Source organism: Phaeodactylum tricornutum, chromosome 24, assembly GCF_000150955.2.
Source record: "Phaeodactylum tricornutum CCAP 1055/1 chromosome 24, whole genome shotgun sequence".
NCBI classification, from domain to species: Eukaryota; Bacillariophyta; class Bacillariophyceae; order Surirellales; family Neidiaceae; genus Phaeodactylum; species Phaeodactylum tricornutum.
The window spans coordinates 144,716-161,807 of NC_011692.1; the positions used below are offsets into that span (position 1 = coordinate 144,716).

A 17,092-nucleotide genomic window follows, 5' to 3' on the forward strand; every position below is an offset into this window, starting at 1 on the left:
AATACTAATAGCAACAATAGCTACACGCAGCGAACAATTAAACGTGTGAGGACTGCTTGTTGTCATCTGTTGTATCTACAGTTGGATATCTACTACTCCAATACGTACGGTAAGCGTGTTCACAATCTCACGCCTGCGGTTTGGTTCGCATCCTGATCGGTCGCGTTCGTATTCGCCTTTTTCACGTTCGGTGACAGTATGCGGGACGAATCACACACGCTGGACCCGGACATCAACGACGACGTGGATCAGTTCTACCAAGATCTTTACACGCTAGCGTCGTCTCGTCCCGATACCTGGCTGAACAAACGTCGGACAGTCCTGGTGGAACGGACGCAACGAGCACTCCAACAGCAGGATGAAGCCACCCGTCGAGTACTTCTCGAATGCGCCAAAGGTAAGACACGTCAACGAAACGTACGAGAATGCTGCGGATATTCGATTCGAAACGCTCCGAGCTTACCATATTGACGGTGAATCCGTATTTTCGCTCCTCTGGTTAGATATCACCGGATCGTCACTTAATGCCTACCGCCGCATCGTCCCTATTTACGCCTGGTGTTTGCGAACCGCCGAGGCGGGTGATCTCCACGCCAATGACGAAGCACGTCTCTGGTCCGCACTCGCACGTTTGCTTGACGAAGCCGGTGACGCCCAGCTGTTGGACGACACTGTGGCGATATTGTCACAGCCTCCGCCGACGGAGTCCGATCGCCAGCGCTGGACGTCCACCCTCTATACATTGGCCTCCACGTTCGCTCTGGACAGTAGTGACAACACCGACAACGCACCAGTTTTGCCAGCGATCGCCTTGGGATCGGCCTTGGACAGCGCAACTGCTGCGGACCCGTCACCATCCACGACACCGGTGGCGTTGCAGTCGAACGATTGGACCGCCCTGCTCCTCTCCTACACGCTCGCCGTCTATACGTCGGAAAATGAGATGGCTTTGGTACGCACCATGCTGCAGCACATTCCGGACGAGACTTTCCAGACGACGGTTTGTCCCGCTTTGTTGCTCAAAGTGAAATCACATCCCGATAAGGCGTGGCCGACCGTCACGGGATGGATTCGACACTTCGTGACGGGGACGAGTGAGACCACGGTTGTCAGTCCGGATTGGTTAGCGCACGTTGTGAAATGTATACAAAGCCCCAAAAGCACCATTCGAGACGCTGCGGTCCGACTCGTACAGGTGTGGGCACGAGCTGCGTCTGCAGGAACCACTTCCAACGGTGTGGTTTTACAGTTTTCCCAGGCATTGGCCGCGTCGAACGCCACTTTAGTGCCCTCACGAGTGTCGATGTACGAATGCCTGACGGAATTGGCGGAAGTGGTCGATGTCTCACGGCCCGACACGGATTCTTCGATTGTAGATAGCCTCGGATCAATAGTGGACGGATTGCTGCATCTGCTCGCCAAGGTACCAGCAACCAAGGCGGATCCCAAAGTGGTAATAGGGATGCGAGCACTGCTAGCATGGACATTGCTTCTACGTAATGTCCTCGGTTCGGATGTTGAGGATGACGACAACAACAACGCAAAGGTCTATCGACAAGCCCTGCATACAATGAAGCAACCCCTTCTGCTCGTGGCTAAACCCTCGACGGACACTGCGGGACCAATACTGTCGTTGCTCTTGTCGCGAGTGCATCCGGATACGTTGGAACCATTGGTCAAGGATTGGTTCGTGGATTTGCAATTACAGAAAGCCATGGAGACGTGGGTGGAGGTGGCAAACACGAAAAAGACTTTATATTGGGAAGGTTTAGCCTGTTTGTATTTGACCGTCTTGCACTCCGCGGTGACGTCTCAACCCATACCGTCCTGGGCACACAAAGTCATTGGTACGGGCGGAAACGATGCATGCAATACCAAGACGACGTGTTTTCTTTATAGTACATCAAATTGCAATGGTCTTTCGCGAATTATCGTGGCTCGCATTGTTGCCTTGTACGTGCAATTGGCTTCGCAACGAAGCGATGACGGCAACGCCAGCGAATCATTTGTCAATGCGTTTCCGAGATCGAATAGTATCTCCGCTGCGGCATCGGCCTTGGCTGTGGGTGTCATTTCAATCACGACGGGTGAAGACTTGTCGCGGAACGCCGCCACGGACGTGGCCGCGTTACTTGCTTTGTGGAAGACGATTCTGACCTACAAACCCAGCGCAGCACAGACCCTGACGCTAGCCTTGGCTGCAGTAGTCAATCAACAAGGTGTGGTCTGGGATAAGCGATCCCGGCAAGAAAATGCCACGCGAGAAGCGCGAGAGTCAGAAATCTCAGGATTGGCACGGACTAGTTTTCCTATAGATGGTCACGCTGTCCGGAGAGTTGCACATTTGCTCCGAGAAAAGTGTCCTGATGTCGTATCGGTTTGGATTTTGATGCACGTGAATTCGTCGCTCAAAACGGAAGGCCACCAACGGACGGCTCTTGTGTTTAACACGTTGCGAGCTCTTCAAAGTACCTTGGATCGTCGCGATAACACAGCGATCGACGTGGAAATTTGGGCGGCCGAAATTGTTTCTTGGACTGGACATTCGCAATCAAAAGATTCAGCAATTACAAGCGGAGTCTGGCACAACGCCGTCTTGAGTTTGACAACGAGTTTGGGAGGCGTGGCGAGCAACTGCTCGTCGGAACTTAACCAAGATGGTTGTGAAGTATCAGCCTACACTGTAGCTTACAAACTCTGCCACTCTTTGGGAGCGCGCTGGGCCGATCGTTTAAGACACCTCCTGTCGAAGGTGGAAGGCTTGTCAGACCATCAAATTGCCGTCTATCAGACCCCTTTTGGGACGCTTTACGCGTCTGATGACGAGAAACCAGCTGTGGAACGAAAAGGTGGCAAGAAGCACTTGACGGAAGAGGAAGCGTGGGAGATACAAATGAAAACAGAAATGGCCGAAAAAAACGAGACGACTAATTCTTCTACAAGCAGACCTCTCTCTGTCGAAGAACAGAGAATTGTTGATTCCCAGGACAATGTTCGCGGCGAAGTTTCAGCACTTCTCGAGGATGATTACTGTCGGGTACTTCACTCTATTCGCACACTTTGTGCCTCGGATATCGAGCTGGGGAACACTTGTCTACCAGCTGTCTTTGAAATAATCTTGCAAACAGCCGTCGCGTCCTGCCCCGCTATCTCAAAGCTTCGTACTTTACAGGATGTTAGTTTTGTTACCTTGACTACACTTGCCACTTGCGTGTATGAAATACATGAAATACACGCACCCACATTGGCTCAGGCGCTGATGATCAGTTGTCGAAAGGGAACGGCGGTTGAGGAGGGTATCTTTCACAAGAAAGAAGGTAGAGCTTTGTCCGTGTCACCTTTACCGTCTCCTTGTGCATCGGCGGCTTGCGTAATCTACGAAATGGATCACTTTGGTGAACCTCTCTCTGGATCTTCCTTTCAGTTCTTGTTCCCTATTGTATACTCTTCTTTGCTGGGACCCCGTACTCCGCCTGGGTGCGAAGCAGCCGTTCGTGTTTTGGACAGACACACTCTCTTGCTGTCTGGTAGAAGCTCAAGTGAGCTTGTCACCCCACTCCGCAAGGATATGGCGGCTGGTCTCTTGGGATTGCTCAAGTACGATAGAGCGCAGACATTTCAGGACCCTACGGCGTATGAAGCCTTGGTCGCATGCTATCATATCGACGATTCGAGTAGTTTTCCGTTGAGTGCAAATGAGTTGGCTCCTCTGCTGGACGAGCGAGGAGCTCTTGGAGGCAAGAACTGCCGAAAGGCAGCAATGCTGGCACTCGCAAAAATTGCGTCTGTCCAGCGCAAGACAGTCAAAATGAATCCTCTGGTAGAGAACCGAATCTGGTTGAATTGTTTTGAAGAGGATGACGACGTCCGCTCGGAAGCGCAAAAGGCCTGGGCTATTGTCCACGAAGCTGAGAGTTTCGATTGCAAGGATACACCTCGGCCATCTCCCCTCTACGCAGCGCCTTTGCTTCCTCTTTTGAACAACCGCGATAAGTCCATAGTCCACGCAGCAGCTTCTGCGTTTGCTCATGCAATGGCTTTGCATCCCAACTCTGTGAGTAGGAACGTTGAGACTTTGTGTAAACTTTACATCGAAGCCTTTCCGACAGCGAGGCAACCAGCTTTGTCTGAAAACCTGTTGAAAGCGGCGAATTCATTGCCAGCCCCCGCGAAGAAAAAGCCGATTCTAGCTGGGTTGTCAAGTAAAAAGGTACCGCCAAAGAAGTCAGCTCTCGCTGTCGCCGGTATCGGAAAGCAAAGGACAAGTAAGAAGAAAGCCGCAAGTTCCGCATTGTTAAAGCCAAAAGAAGAACGCACTCTTGACCCGGAGGCTTTGGAAAGTCAGTTTACAGGAGTAAGAGGTCCAAGCAAGACAGAAGATCAGGATTCGCCAGATAGGATCTCGACGCGTCTTGGAGTGCTGAGCGCGTTAGCGGCGACCACGAGCTCCACAATGAGAGTAGAGATGGACGAGACCACCTTGAAGCTTCTCACGAGCTTTTTGATGGCGTATGGTATTGCGGATAGCAATGATGGTGTAAAAGGTGCAGCACGGAACACTTTGCGAGACGTTGTGGCTTCAAATGGTGGCTCGGATGAAGCGATCGCTTTTTTACTCCCACACCTTGAAGCCGTGTTAAGGACTGGAGTGGCCAACGAGGCCGCCCTGAGTTCTTTGCCAATCGATAAGGTCCCGCGAGATACTTCTGCTTCCGACAGGCGGAAAGAAGGAGCTGTAGTCGCACTCGGATCAGTCGCTCTTCATTTGAAGGGCCCAGCGAACGAGGAAAAAGTTGATGGCACTATCGCTATGCTTATTTCTGCACTGAAGACACCGAGTGAAGAGGTTCAGACTAGTATAGCTGACGCCTTGACAAAACTCATGAAGAAGGGTCGCACACAAGAACGGATCGAAAGTATTCTTACAAGCCTTCTCCATGACTGTCTTTTCGGGGCTACCCTTGCACAAAGACGAGGTGCAGCGTACGGTTTATCAGCGGCAATCAAAGGGAGTGGTATCACTGCGTTGAAAAAGTACGACATTGTAAGAAAACTTGAGGAAGTATGTGTGACAGGTGAAGCTAGTGGCAAAGAAGGGTCACTATTTGCGATCGAACTTCTCAGTGAACGATTGGGTCTGCTATTCGAGCCGTACGTGATAGTTTTACTCCCGGCCTTGCTAAAGTCTTTCTCAGACACTAGCGACCACGTTCGGATTGCTGCCTCTCACACCGTTGGGCTCATTATGAGTAAGCTTTCTGCTCATGGGGTCAAGTTGGTAATGCCAGCTGTTCTTAAGGCTTTCGAAGATCCTGCATGGCGAACGAAGCAGGCTTCGATACATATGCTAGGCTCAATGAGTCACTTGGCTCCAAAGCAGCTTGCATCTGCCTTACCGAAAGTAGTTCCAAAACTTACTGAGGCGTTTAGTGATACGCACCCAAAAGTTAAACAGAGCGCTCAAGAGGCTTTGGACGAAATCAGTACAGTAATCCGCAATCCTGAAATTTCCTCCATAAGTAGTATCCTTCTCAAAGCGCTAACAGATCCAGCAGACAATACAGTTAAAGCCCTCGAAGGGCTAATTGAGACAGAGTTCTTACACGCAATTGACGCTCCAAGCCTTGCCCTCATTGTTCCAATTCTTCATCGAGGGCTTAGGGATCGAGGTGCCAACAGCAAACGCTACGGTGGCCTCATCGCGGGAAATATTTGTACGGTACGCTTTTTGACCGTGTTTCTAGAAGTCATGTGGTCCATATTCTCCTCACCAGTCTCTCATTCGAATTTAGATGATTAATGACCCAAAAGATTTTGTCCCATACTTACCGACGCTCCTGCCAGATTTGCAAACTGCGCTCCTAGACCCTATCCCTGACGTAAGGAGCACAGCTGCAAAAGCTCTTGGCTCCTTAACACGCAGTCTTGGTGAGTACATCCTCCCAGACCTTCGTCCATGGCTCATTAGGAAGCTCCGTGACCACACCTGCAGCTCTGCAGAGCGCAGCGGCGCAGCACAAGGTCTCACGGAAGTCCTTGTTGCTTCTGGGAGTGCGGTTGTTGATGACGCCATGCGGAATGAAATTCTGCCTTTGCGAAGTTATCCCCAAGCCAGCACCCGAGAAGGTGTTCTGTGGATGTTGACATTTCTTCCACCCGCTTTAGGACAAGGTTTTACTCCTCTCATTGATGTATCCTTACCTGCACTAATCAATGGATTGTCAGATGACAGCGAGCCTGTTAGAGATGTTGCAATGCGAGCCGGAAGGGTTCTTATCCGTAGTCACGGTAAAGTTCATGTCGATAAGATCCTGCCAAGCCTTGAACTGGGTCTTCGTGACGAGGACTACCGCATTCGTGTTTCGTCCCTCTCGCTTCTGGGAGATCTTCTCAGTACAATCGGAGGCACTTCAATGGTTAAGGGAGACGGTGACACACAAGATGACATTCGAAAAGCCGAGCGCGCTCAAGCCCAAATCGCGCTTGCGCTTGGTCCCGAGACACGACGGCGCGTATACAGTGGACTTTACATGGCGAGAAATGACTCGACACATGCTGTTCGCACTAGCGCAATTCAAGTTTGGAAAACGGTTGTTAGCGTTACAGCTCGAACTCTTCGAGATATCTTGCCGGTGCTTGTGTCGCAGATCATTGCAAATCTTGCCAGTGGACATGAGGAGCGTACGGAAGTTGCTGGTAGGTGTTTGGGCGATGTGGTTAGCAAGCTAGGCGACTCTGTTCTTCCACAGATTATTCCGGTCCTTCGAAACGCTCTGTACGATGGTGATACAGACACGAAGCGTGGCGTCTGTGTTGGACTAACCGAAGTCATCAACCGTTCAACAAAAGATCAAATTATCAAGTTCATCGAGATAATTGTTAAGGTGGTGCAGGACGCACTGTCTGACGACGACGAAGTTGTGCGCCAGATGGCGGCAGCTAGCTTTCAAAGTCTACATAGTCTTGTTGGAAGCAGAGCTTTCGATGAGGTTGTTCCGTCTCTTATGGTATCGCTTGAGGTTAGCGAAAACGACGAAGTTACTCGAACAAAGGCTCTGAATGGCCTGACAGGAATTCTCAGTATTCGTAGTCGCGAGTTGCTACCATATATTGTTCCGCGTCTGATCGAGCATCCAATTTCTGCCAATCATGCAAGGGCACTTGCCGGGATCTCGCAAGTGACAGGAGATACAATCTACCATCATTTTTCATCGATCATCCCTGCGCTTTTGGGCGAACTAGCTAAAGGAGGGTATGATGAGGAAGATGCGGTCAGACAATGTTCTAGTATGATATGCGCATCCGTCCACGAGGCCGGCGTTAATTGGCTAATTAGAGAGGTTGTCTCAAAATGCGGAAGCGACAAAGCCTCTCTAAGAACAGAAAGTTGCCGTATGCTTGAGGACATCGTCCGCGAACGTGAGTACTTGGGAAGGTGCTGTTCAGTTTCTCTAGTCTTTGAGTGAGGAAAACTATCACAAACCCGAGAGAAGCCATAGGCAACCTGTGGGGGTTTCTACAATGAGATTTCTGTCTGACAAAGAGAGCTTTTTATCAAAACCGAATCAATGGATGTTGATTTTGTCACTCACACTTTTTCTCTCCCAATATTCAGGTGCTGAGAAGAGGGATTTCTACGAACAAATACCTATTATACTTCGGGAGCTTTTGTATCGCCTGAATGACGAAGATACTGAAGTTTTGAAAGCAACAAATTCAGCATTCTCCACTCTGACGAAATTCGTCCCTGCCGAAGAGCTCGTCAAACATATCGAGTTTATGCGTAATCTTCTGGCAAGTATGGTCAGTGACGCAAGAAGACGGAAGGGCGGAGTTGGTGACGGGGAATTCCTCCTGCCAGGATTTAATAGGCCCAAAGGTAAGCTTCGTTTCGCCATGTGTTCTTTGTTCTGCGAAATGAAGACACCGATTGAAAGTCACCGACCAATCCGTGGGGCGCTTTGATTAGTCTTGCTGATCGCCATGTGATAGACTGAATTTGCAATCCCTTCTAGGGCGACTTTTCTAACATTTTCGACGCTTGTTTCTTAGGGCTGGAACCGCTGTTGCCAATTTACCAACGAGGAATCCTTTACGGAACCCCCTCAATTCGGGAGGTAGCGGCTGCTGGATTAGGAGAGGTACTGACGATAACTTCAACGAAGTATTTGGTTGGGCCGTTTATTATCAAAATAACTGGCCCACTGCTCCGTATCGTTGGAGACCGAAACCCAAGCAACGTCAAGATTGCCATTCTAAAGACTTTGGGACTGATTCTTGTAAAAGGTGGTCCAGCTTTACGAGCCTTTGTCCCGCAGTTCCAAACGACTTTTGTGAAGGCTCTATCTGACCCATCTCGCCAAGTCCGATTAGAAGCGATCGCTGCACTGTCTCTGTTGATGCCTATCTCATCGCGCGTCGATCCGCTGATTAAAGAACTCGTCTCCGGGGCAGCTGGTAAAGCAATCATTATCGAAGGTGTGGCTGCGACAGCAGTTCAAGCAGCTACACTTCAAGCCCTCGCTACCGTTTTGAAAATTGGAGGTGCTAAGGCCAAACTTCCGTCTACTATACCTTCAGCTTTGGACGCGTCGGAAAAACTACTGGAATCTCACGATGAGGGTGTACGCCACGGAGCAGCTAAGGTATTGGGTGAGGCTTGTGCGCTTCTAGGATCCGAGTCCTCGATCGAAGTCCTCCGTAGTATAGTTGTTAAGCATCATGACAATTCCAGTGACTCACGTCATGGAAAGGCGTGCGCAATTCGATACATTTTATCGACCAAGGATGGATCCGCGGTAGAAGAAGCAATTCCATCCCTGAAGAAGCTGGTCTGTGAATACTTGTATGATGACAAGAGTATTGTACGTGAATCGGCCTGCGTCGCGCTTGGTGCCGTCATCGGACGATCTCCCGATACCAAAGTGGCGTTCCGAGACTGCGAATCGGTCTTACTGAAGTTACTCGGAAACTCTAAGGAACCTATGGAAATTCATAGAGCCATAGCCAGGGGCTTCTGTGTGGCACTGATGATGATCAAGAAAGATCAACGTATTGAAACAATGGGACTTCCCCTACTAAATGAATGCTTGCAGCAAGCTCTAAGTGGATCACAGCGAGTTCAGTTCGCCTATAACGATGTCCTGTGGTTGGCTTTGGATGTGCCTTCAGGTCAGGACGGTCTCAAACGCTATAGTGGTATGTCTTTATTTGACAACTCACGGTCCATGACAACACTCCATGGCAAAGTTCTTTCCAAGATCAACAGAATCACCATCTTAGACGATTAAAGAGTGCAGTAGCTTCGGCTGATCATGTTTATTTATCATTCATAGCAAAGTATGGTTTCGCCTGCTCGTTGTAGGATTCGAAGCCAACGCTCATTTCGGATACCCACAAATGTTGGCTCAAGATTGCACCCTTTCTATGCGTAACTGACACTTAAAATTGACCCACATGCATCAGACTGTACCACTCGAACGTTTCTGCTGCTCATCGTAAACCTCATCAAACGCCTGCCCACAACCACTAAGGAAAGTGCAGAACTCAACGAAATCAATATTACCGGAACCGTCCCTATCCAAAGCAATCCACAGTGCATTGAAATCAGCAGCTGAAATTCCCAGCTCCCTGTCAGCCATCCATTGTTCAAGTTCTGAAAACGCGAGAAAGTGTTAGTCGCGTTCCTACGATGGCCGCACAGTCAAGCCACGGTGTTACTTGCGCATGAGACGTACCTTCTTTCTCAATGGTGCCACCCTTGTCTTTATCAATTCGTTGGAATTCTTCCAACAGGTTTTCGTGGGACAGGGCCCCAGCGGAGGGTGTGATGGATATATTTCTGGCAATTCCACGAATAAAGTGATCCTTGATACGAAGCTCCTGCTGGCCAAGTCGATAGCGATACAACGCGTACACGGGGACGCAGAAAAGTACAAGACCAAGAATGAGGAAACCCATAAGAGCACCTGTTTTCAACTTTGCGTCTGGTTCTTGAAATGGGGATACGGTGCACGCTGGATCGCTGCCAACCCCTCCACACCATTCTTCTTCGGTGGGGTAGGACTCTTGATCTAAGGTATCTATTTGTAAAGGGACAGGGAGTCTGTCTACAACTTGGACGTTGGTATCTTCGTAGGCTTGCTCGATAGCAGCAATCCACTCGGATTCCTCCATTCTGGTCAGTTCGGCAATGGCATTGGTCTGCCTCGTCCTGGTGATCAAGTTAATATTGTTCAAGTTGGCGAAGGCAGTGTTGTTGTCAAAGAAAACATATGGGTTGTTTTGGCTGAAAATTCCATCAATTGTACTGGTCCCCCACAAAGTTCCTGAATCAATCCAACTGAATCTGCCAGGCGGATTAAAGTCGATTACAGCTCTACCAAGAGCAGCGGAAGAACTGACACGGAATAGTTCCACGTCCCCTGGTCAACAATATGGAAAAAAGTTTCGTTAGAACGCCAGTCGAGGAAGCAAAACATTTACCGCCACAATCGAGGAGGAATAAAAGCATTTTTGCTCCAACGTCTTACGCTTACCTTGGTTCTCGTGGGTGCTTGTTCCATACTGGCAAGTGGCGGTAGGTAAACCGTTCACACCGCAAACTCCTGACCCAATGACATTCTGAGAAGGAGGGTCAAAGGTTTGGTTGCAGAATGACTCTGGGGCTGGGCCATATAGATAGTACCCACAGATCCAGATTCTTGAACCGATGATGGTATGGTTGAAGAAGCTGACCCCTTCACTTACAGTATAAGGTAAATCTTGATTAACTCCAGGAATATGCGGTTTAGGTTTAGCCGGTGTGCCATCCGTATCGTAGTTTTTGACAGAGATCTTCCAAAAGCCCTCATATTGCTTCCAAGTTGGGTCTTGCTCTATGATTGACGAGGGAATATTGGGATCGTAGCGTTTATCTGTCTCGCCTAAGCAAGGACTAGTTAGTGGGCCGCCGCATTTGAGTGCGTCCGAGCTGGGCATGACGACTGCTGCGGCAAAGATGGCAAAAAGGAGAGCGTTCATAATACTTTTTTTCACGCGATCAGCTGGTCCGGAAAATTTGTGTGCAAGCCGAGCTAACTGTAACTGTAAATTATGAGGATAGGCGTCGAATTCACCACCACGGGCACGCTGTAGTCTCTTTTCTTTTTGCTACAGTGACATGGACTTGCATCAACACCGACGGATGGTTCACTGTCAGTTCTTGAGACACTAGAGAAGATGGAATTCATAACTGTTCCAGATATGTTCTCTTTTACGTGAAAGCAGGATTCGACAAAATATGTTCTGGTATAATTTGTCCCGAAAACGCGGGTGTGTTACTTATTAACAAATTTAGGTGACAGAAGTGGAGAGACTTTTCATATGTATACGAATTCATGTTTCGTCATACGTGGACAACTCTTCCTTATGACCCAAGCGACGGATGAACCTAACCAAGAAACCCAAGTGTCGCGGTACATTAGTCAAGGTCAATATGTGAAAGGAGCCTGAATCAAAAGGGGTTCACGAAAGCAGCATTTACATTTCAAAAGGGATAGAACAAATCTCTCTACACAGAATTACGTGAGATTGGCAAGAACTCCAATTCTAACATTGGATCTCACCACATTCGTTTTCATACGTCAAGTCCCACGGATTTAGTATGGTTTCCGGCAAGCAGGAAACAGTATAGATTATACGCGCAATGTAAACTATAATCTAGCGATTGAATGCACTCGAACGTTAGATTGTCGTAAACGCCCTAGTAAGTGGTGCAATACTACTGCTAAAACAACACGCTTCCGCTGCGCAGACACAGCAAGCAATACCCATGGTCAGCACTAGATCAGTCAGGGTACAACCCCCCTCAGAGGGAGGTCCCGTCGGAGCCGACGATCCGTCCGTAGGAGATCCACCTCCTTCAGACGACGATGGCGAAGACGACGACGACGCAGGAACGGAACCCAGCAACGGCTCCAGTCTTCCAGCTCAAGTGGTTTGCGTCCATCAAACTCCACGCTTTTCCATCTCACCCAGTCTCTCGCAGGGACGTCGGGCGATATTGGACTACAGCATTCCGAAGATCGCGAAGCTTTATGTTTCGGCAACGAAGCCGCTCTCGAAAACTGAATTCGACATCAAGGCAGGTGCTCTCACACCTTTACTTTCGAGTCTGGCACTCAGGGCTCGAGAGCACGGATGGCATGGACACGGAAGTAACGGAATTCTCAAAATTCCAAATAACATCACTATTCCGAACGGCGCCAGCAAGTCGCTCATCAAGGAATACGGTCAAATCTCCCTTCCCCACATCCGCAACTATGTCGGTACATTTGCGAACACCAAAACTCGTGAAGTACAAGATGACGAGGCACTCTACCAGTGCTTGAAAGTATCGCTCACGCACGAAGCAATGGCGAAAATCAATCTCTACGAAACTGAATGGACGGTTGCAGGTGAGCCATCTGGAGTCGCAATGCTCAAGGTAATCATTCGACACGCATACGTTGATACAAATGCGACGACAATGCATGTATGACGAAACTTAGCAAGCTTGACTCATACATGGAGTCTCTCGCGGAACACAATGTTACTCTTTTCAATGAGTATGTTTATGAGCAGCTCCACGCTCTGACAGCTCGCGGCGAACAAACTCTTGATTTACTTCCGAATCTTTTCAAAGGATACGAAGCGGCCAAGGATACGCAATTTTTGGAATACATCCGCAAGAAGAAAGCCGAATTTGAGGAGGGAACAGTCTTTTTGGAGCCGGAAATTTTAATGTCGCAAGCATCTATCAAATATCGAACTTTGGTGGAGAAAGGAGAGTGGGATGCCCCATCCGAAAGCGAAGCGAAGATTCTAGCTCTAACTACCCAAGTCAAGGAACTTCAGGCAAAGAAGTCAGAGAAACCTAAGTCTAAAGCTAAGGGTGACTCAAAAAGGAAGAAGAAGAAAGGGAAGAAATCCGATAAACCAAAAACGGACAAGTATGCTTCACTAAAGAAGCCAAGCGCGTCAGAACCTCACACAAAGACTTTTGACGGAGACAAGATTAAGTTCTGTACTAACCATCAAGCTTGGGGCACGCATTTGGCAAGCGAATGCAAGGGATACGGACTCGAAAAGGATTCCAATGGAAAACCAATTCCAAAAGGATCTGAACCTAATGCCACAGACAAGAAAGGCCCGCCCTCAAAGTCACACGCCGCAATCATGCGGATGAGCAAGGCCCTAACAACCGAAATCGAGAAGGCCGAGACCGAAGAATGACGTGAGCGTCCATGTTGTTGAGAGATGCATGGACCACTGAATCTAATACTCAAGGTAATGTCCTGGATCATCATGTCCATCTGGGACACGGTACGAAGTAGAGTGTTAATGACGGTGGTCATATATAGTTATCTATCTTTATATGACTTGCCTGATCCAAACTCCTACCCACCAGCCTACCAACCAAAACCAAAATGGTTCAAGCAACTCAAGCAACGCTGGAAACCTATTGGCAAGTGGTTGTACACAAAGGTAATAGGGATAGGCAACCGCATTGAGTCGATCAAAACAATACGCAAACATCGTTCGACAGGTTGCTACATACAACCGACGGTTCAAAAGCCTCGGTTCAATCTACCAAGGGCAGTCGCCATGGCAACATTGGTGTCGCTAAGCGCCAACACACATGCCAGAGCAGCTCATCGCGTCGGTTTTGACACCGATTCGAGACAAATTCACGTTGACAATTGTGCTACTCGAAGCATAACCAATGTCGAATCCGATTGCGTTGGTCCCATGAAACCAATTACGCGAAAGGTAAAGGGCATTGGCGGCGTACAAGTCACAAACATGTTTGAAGTGACAATTGAATGGACAATTGAAGATGATCACGGGAAACGTCACAAAATTCGACTTCCAAAGTCGTTTCTGATTCCATCATCACCAACTCGGCTCCTGTCACCGCAACATTGGTCCCAAACATCAAGGGACATTCGACCTCTGCCAAGGGGCACAAGATGCATCACATACGATGATTGTATTGTACTTGAGTGGGAGCAACGCAAACACCGGCGAACCATTTTGCTGGACGCTAGAGGGAGTAACGTCGCAACGTTCACAACCGCTTCTGGATACGAGAAGTTCAATGCTTTTTGTACAGAGTGTTCAGTCGACGACGACACATTCAATTCCGAACCACTCATACTTAACTCTTCCACCGCATCCAACAGCAAGGAGGGGGACAATGATGATCTCGATGATCAACAAGAGGTTCACGTAAAATTCGACGACAAAATCGAAGACTTCACCGGCCCATCTGGAGAGCTCCGAAACGGACCACTATCTACAAATTTTTCACTTGACGGCCCAGCTCAAACTGGAGATGCCGACGGTATGGACCCAGTAACCACCATTATAGAGGACGAAGGAGACGTAGAGACACAAGGCAACCCATCAGCTTTGTTTCTGAGATGGCATCATCGACTTGGTCACGCTTCAATGACCAAGATCCGCATGCTTGCCAAAGTTGGACTGTTACCGGCATCGCTCAAGGAGTGTCAAATTCCATTATGTACTAGTTGCCTATACGGCAAAGCCACTCGAAGGCCCTGGCGGACTAATGAGTCATCAAAAGATTCAGCAAGACCCATTCAAAAGGTTTCCGGCCCAGGACAGTGCATATCGGTGGACCAATTGGTATCAACAACACCAGGTTACATTGCACAGCTTCGTGGCAAACCCACGTTAAAGCGATACCACGCTGCTACAATATTTGTTGATCATTACTCTTGGCTCAGCTACGTTCATATTCAAAAGGGGACTTCAGCTGAAGAGACAATAGTCGCAAAACAGTCATTCGAGCGGTACGCCCGTACGCACGGAGTAACTGTCAAGCATTATCATGCAGACAATGGCATTTTTGCTGACAACAAGTTTCGTGAGGAAGTGAGAGATAGCAAACAAACGTTATCCTTTTGCGGAGTGAATGCACACTTTCAGAACGGAATTGCGGAACGACAAATCCGCGAGCTACAAGATCATGCCCGAACAATGCTTATCCATGCAACGAAACGCTGGCCCGACGCAATAGACTCACATCTATGGCCGTATGCACTACGGATGGCGAATGAAACACACAATCATCTACCGTCATTGAAGGGATCAGTTCCGCCAATTGAGACGTTTGCATCAAGCAAAGTTGCTTTCAATCCAGCCCACTACTATGCATTTGGAGCCCCAATCTACATTTTAGATCGACGCATGCAAGCCGGTCAAACAATAGACAAATGGTCCGATCGATCAAGAGTCGGAGCATATCTGGGGCTTAGCCCACAACATGCAAGGACCGTTCCATTGGTACTCGACATTGGGACAGGGCTTACGTCGCCACAATTCCATATTCGAGTGGACTCTACGTTCCAGACAATGAGAGCTAGCTTTGGCAATCGAGCACCCAAATCCCAATGGCAGTCAAAGTGCGGATTTCGATTAGGCATCGGAGCCAGCAGCGGTCAGACAAAGACTTCATCAGTTGCACCTTCAGAGGGAGCAGCTCCCGTCGAGAGCGGGGAAACTGTAAGATCGGATTCAAATCTTCAGAACGAGGCTATTGACAACGGTCAAGAAGCTGCCTATGACGGCGGGGCTTCAGACGGAGACAGTCCAATCGAACAAGGTGTGGAGCCAACAGCTGAGCCACAGCAAGAGGCCCCAACTTTACGGCGTTCTACACGAAAGAGAGTAGCCACAGAGAAGTATCTGCAATACTTGGAGCAACGAAATCCAAACTTTGTAGCATACGAAACAATTGCGTACCAAAGCGCAGACATTGATCCACAGGATGATATACATCCGCTCGAAGTTTTTGCAGCATCGGCAGACCCCGACACAATGTACCTTCACGAGGCCATGAAGCAACCCGACAAGGCGCAGTTTCTAAAGGCAATGCAAGAGGAAGTACAAGCACACACCGACAATCAATTGTGGGAGCTTTATCCTAGACGCTTAGTACCACAGGGTACACCTATTATACCAGCAGTGTGGTCAATGAAAAGGAAGCGACGCATTTCAACGCGTGAGGTTTACAAGTGGAAAGCTAGGTTAGCTTTTGACGGATCCAAGCAAATTCACGGAGTCAACTTTTGGGAAACATACGCGCCAGTTGCAGCATGGCCTACGATTCGTTTTATTCTAACTCTTGCGCTAATCAACCGTTGGCATATGCAACAAATCGATTTTGTTCTAGCATACACACAAGCCGAAGCGGAGTGTGAAATGTTTATGAAGATACCGAAGGGATTTACGGTCGACGCCGAAGATTCTGAAGAATATGTTTTACGCATTAAGAAGAATTACTACGGACTCAAACAAGCCGGGCGAGTTTGGAATCAGCATTTAGTTTCTAAACTTACAGAGTGTGGTTTCACGCAAAGCGAGCATGACAAATATTTGTTTTATCGCGGTCAATCAGTATACGTTCTATACACCGATGATAGCATCCTTGCAGGTCCAGATCCGGAAGAACTCGAGCAAATCAAATGCGACATGACAAACGCCGGGCTAAATCTGACTAGCGAACCAGGAGTTTCAGACTTTTTGGGAGTGAAAATCGATCGACAGGGTGACGAAATACACCTTACCCAACCACATCTCATTGATTCTATTCTAGAGGATTTGAGGCTAAATATTGACGGAGTTGCAACAAAGCAGACACCGGCATCGATGACAAAAGGCCTTTGCAGGCATCTCGATTCTGAACCATTTGACCAACATTTCCAGTATCGATTGGTCATTGGTAAGCTCAATTACTTGGAGAAGTCAACACGACCCGACATTGCATTCGCAGTGCATCAGTGTGCCCGTTTCTCTGCCAATCCAAAGGTGGAACATGGGAAAGCGGTCAAGTGGATTGGTCGATATCTTTTAGCGTCCAAAGATAAGGGCATCGTTTTGAAACCAAAAGACGAGTCGTTCGAAGTCTATGCAGACGCAGATTTTTCAGGCAATTGGAATCGAGAGGAGGCAAGTGACGACCCGGATACAGCTCGATCGAGAACTGGGTTTGTCATATTCTATGCAGGTTGCCCCATCACATGGCAATCAAAGTTACAGACGGAAA

The 17,092-nt window shown here is 48.6% G+C and overlaps 3 protein-coding genes across 3 annotated transcripts; all 3 read left to right on the forward strand.

Annotated features, from left to right (window-relative positions):
* Positions 1–198: 198 nt before the first annotated feature.
* PHATRDRAFT_49748 (predicted protein) lies at positions 199–9,555 on the forward strand (the record flags this gene model as incomplete). The annotated part of the gene is made up of 6 exons (XM_002184460.1): positions 199–397; positions 504–5,719; positions 5,793–7,419; positions 7,616–7,879; positions 8,053–9,198; positions 9,269–9,555. The coding sequence occupies 6 exons, from the start codon at positions 199–201 to the stop codon at positions 9,280–9,282; spliced, it is 8,466 nt and encodes a 2,821-aa protein (XP_002184496.1). The 3' UTR covers positions 9,283–9,555.
* A 2,159-nt stretch (positions 9,556–11,714) lies between these two features.
* On the forward strand, positions 11,715–13,254 carry PHATRDRAFT_49750 (predicted protein; the record flags this gene model as incomplete). Its single annotated transcript, XM_002184461.1, has 2 exons — positions 11,715–12,437; positions 12,620–13,254. Exons 1-2 carry the CDS (start codon positions 11,813–11,815, stop codon positions 13,252–13,254), a joined length of 1,260 nt encoding a protein of 419 aa, XP_002184497.1. The 5' UTR covers positions 11,715–11,812.
* A 372-nt stretch (positions 13,255–13,626) lies between these two features.
* On the forward strand, positions 13,627–14,594 carry PHATRDRAFT_40525 (predicted protein; the record flags this gene model as incomplete). Its single annotated transcript, XM_002184462.1, has 2 exons — positions 13,627–14,507; positions 14,570–14,594. 2 exons carry the CDS (start codon positions 13,627–13,629, stop codon positions 14,592–14,594), a joined length of 906 nt encoding a protein of 301 aa, XP_002184498.1.
* Positions 14,595–17,092: the final 2,498 nt, after the last annotated feature.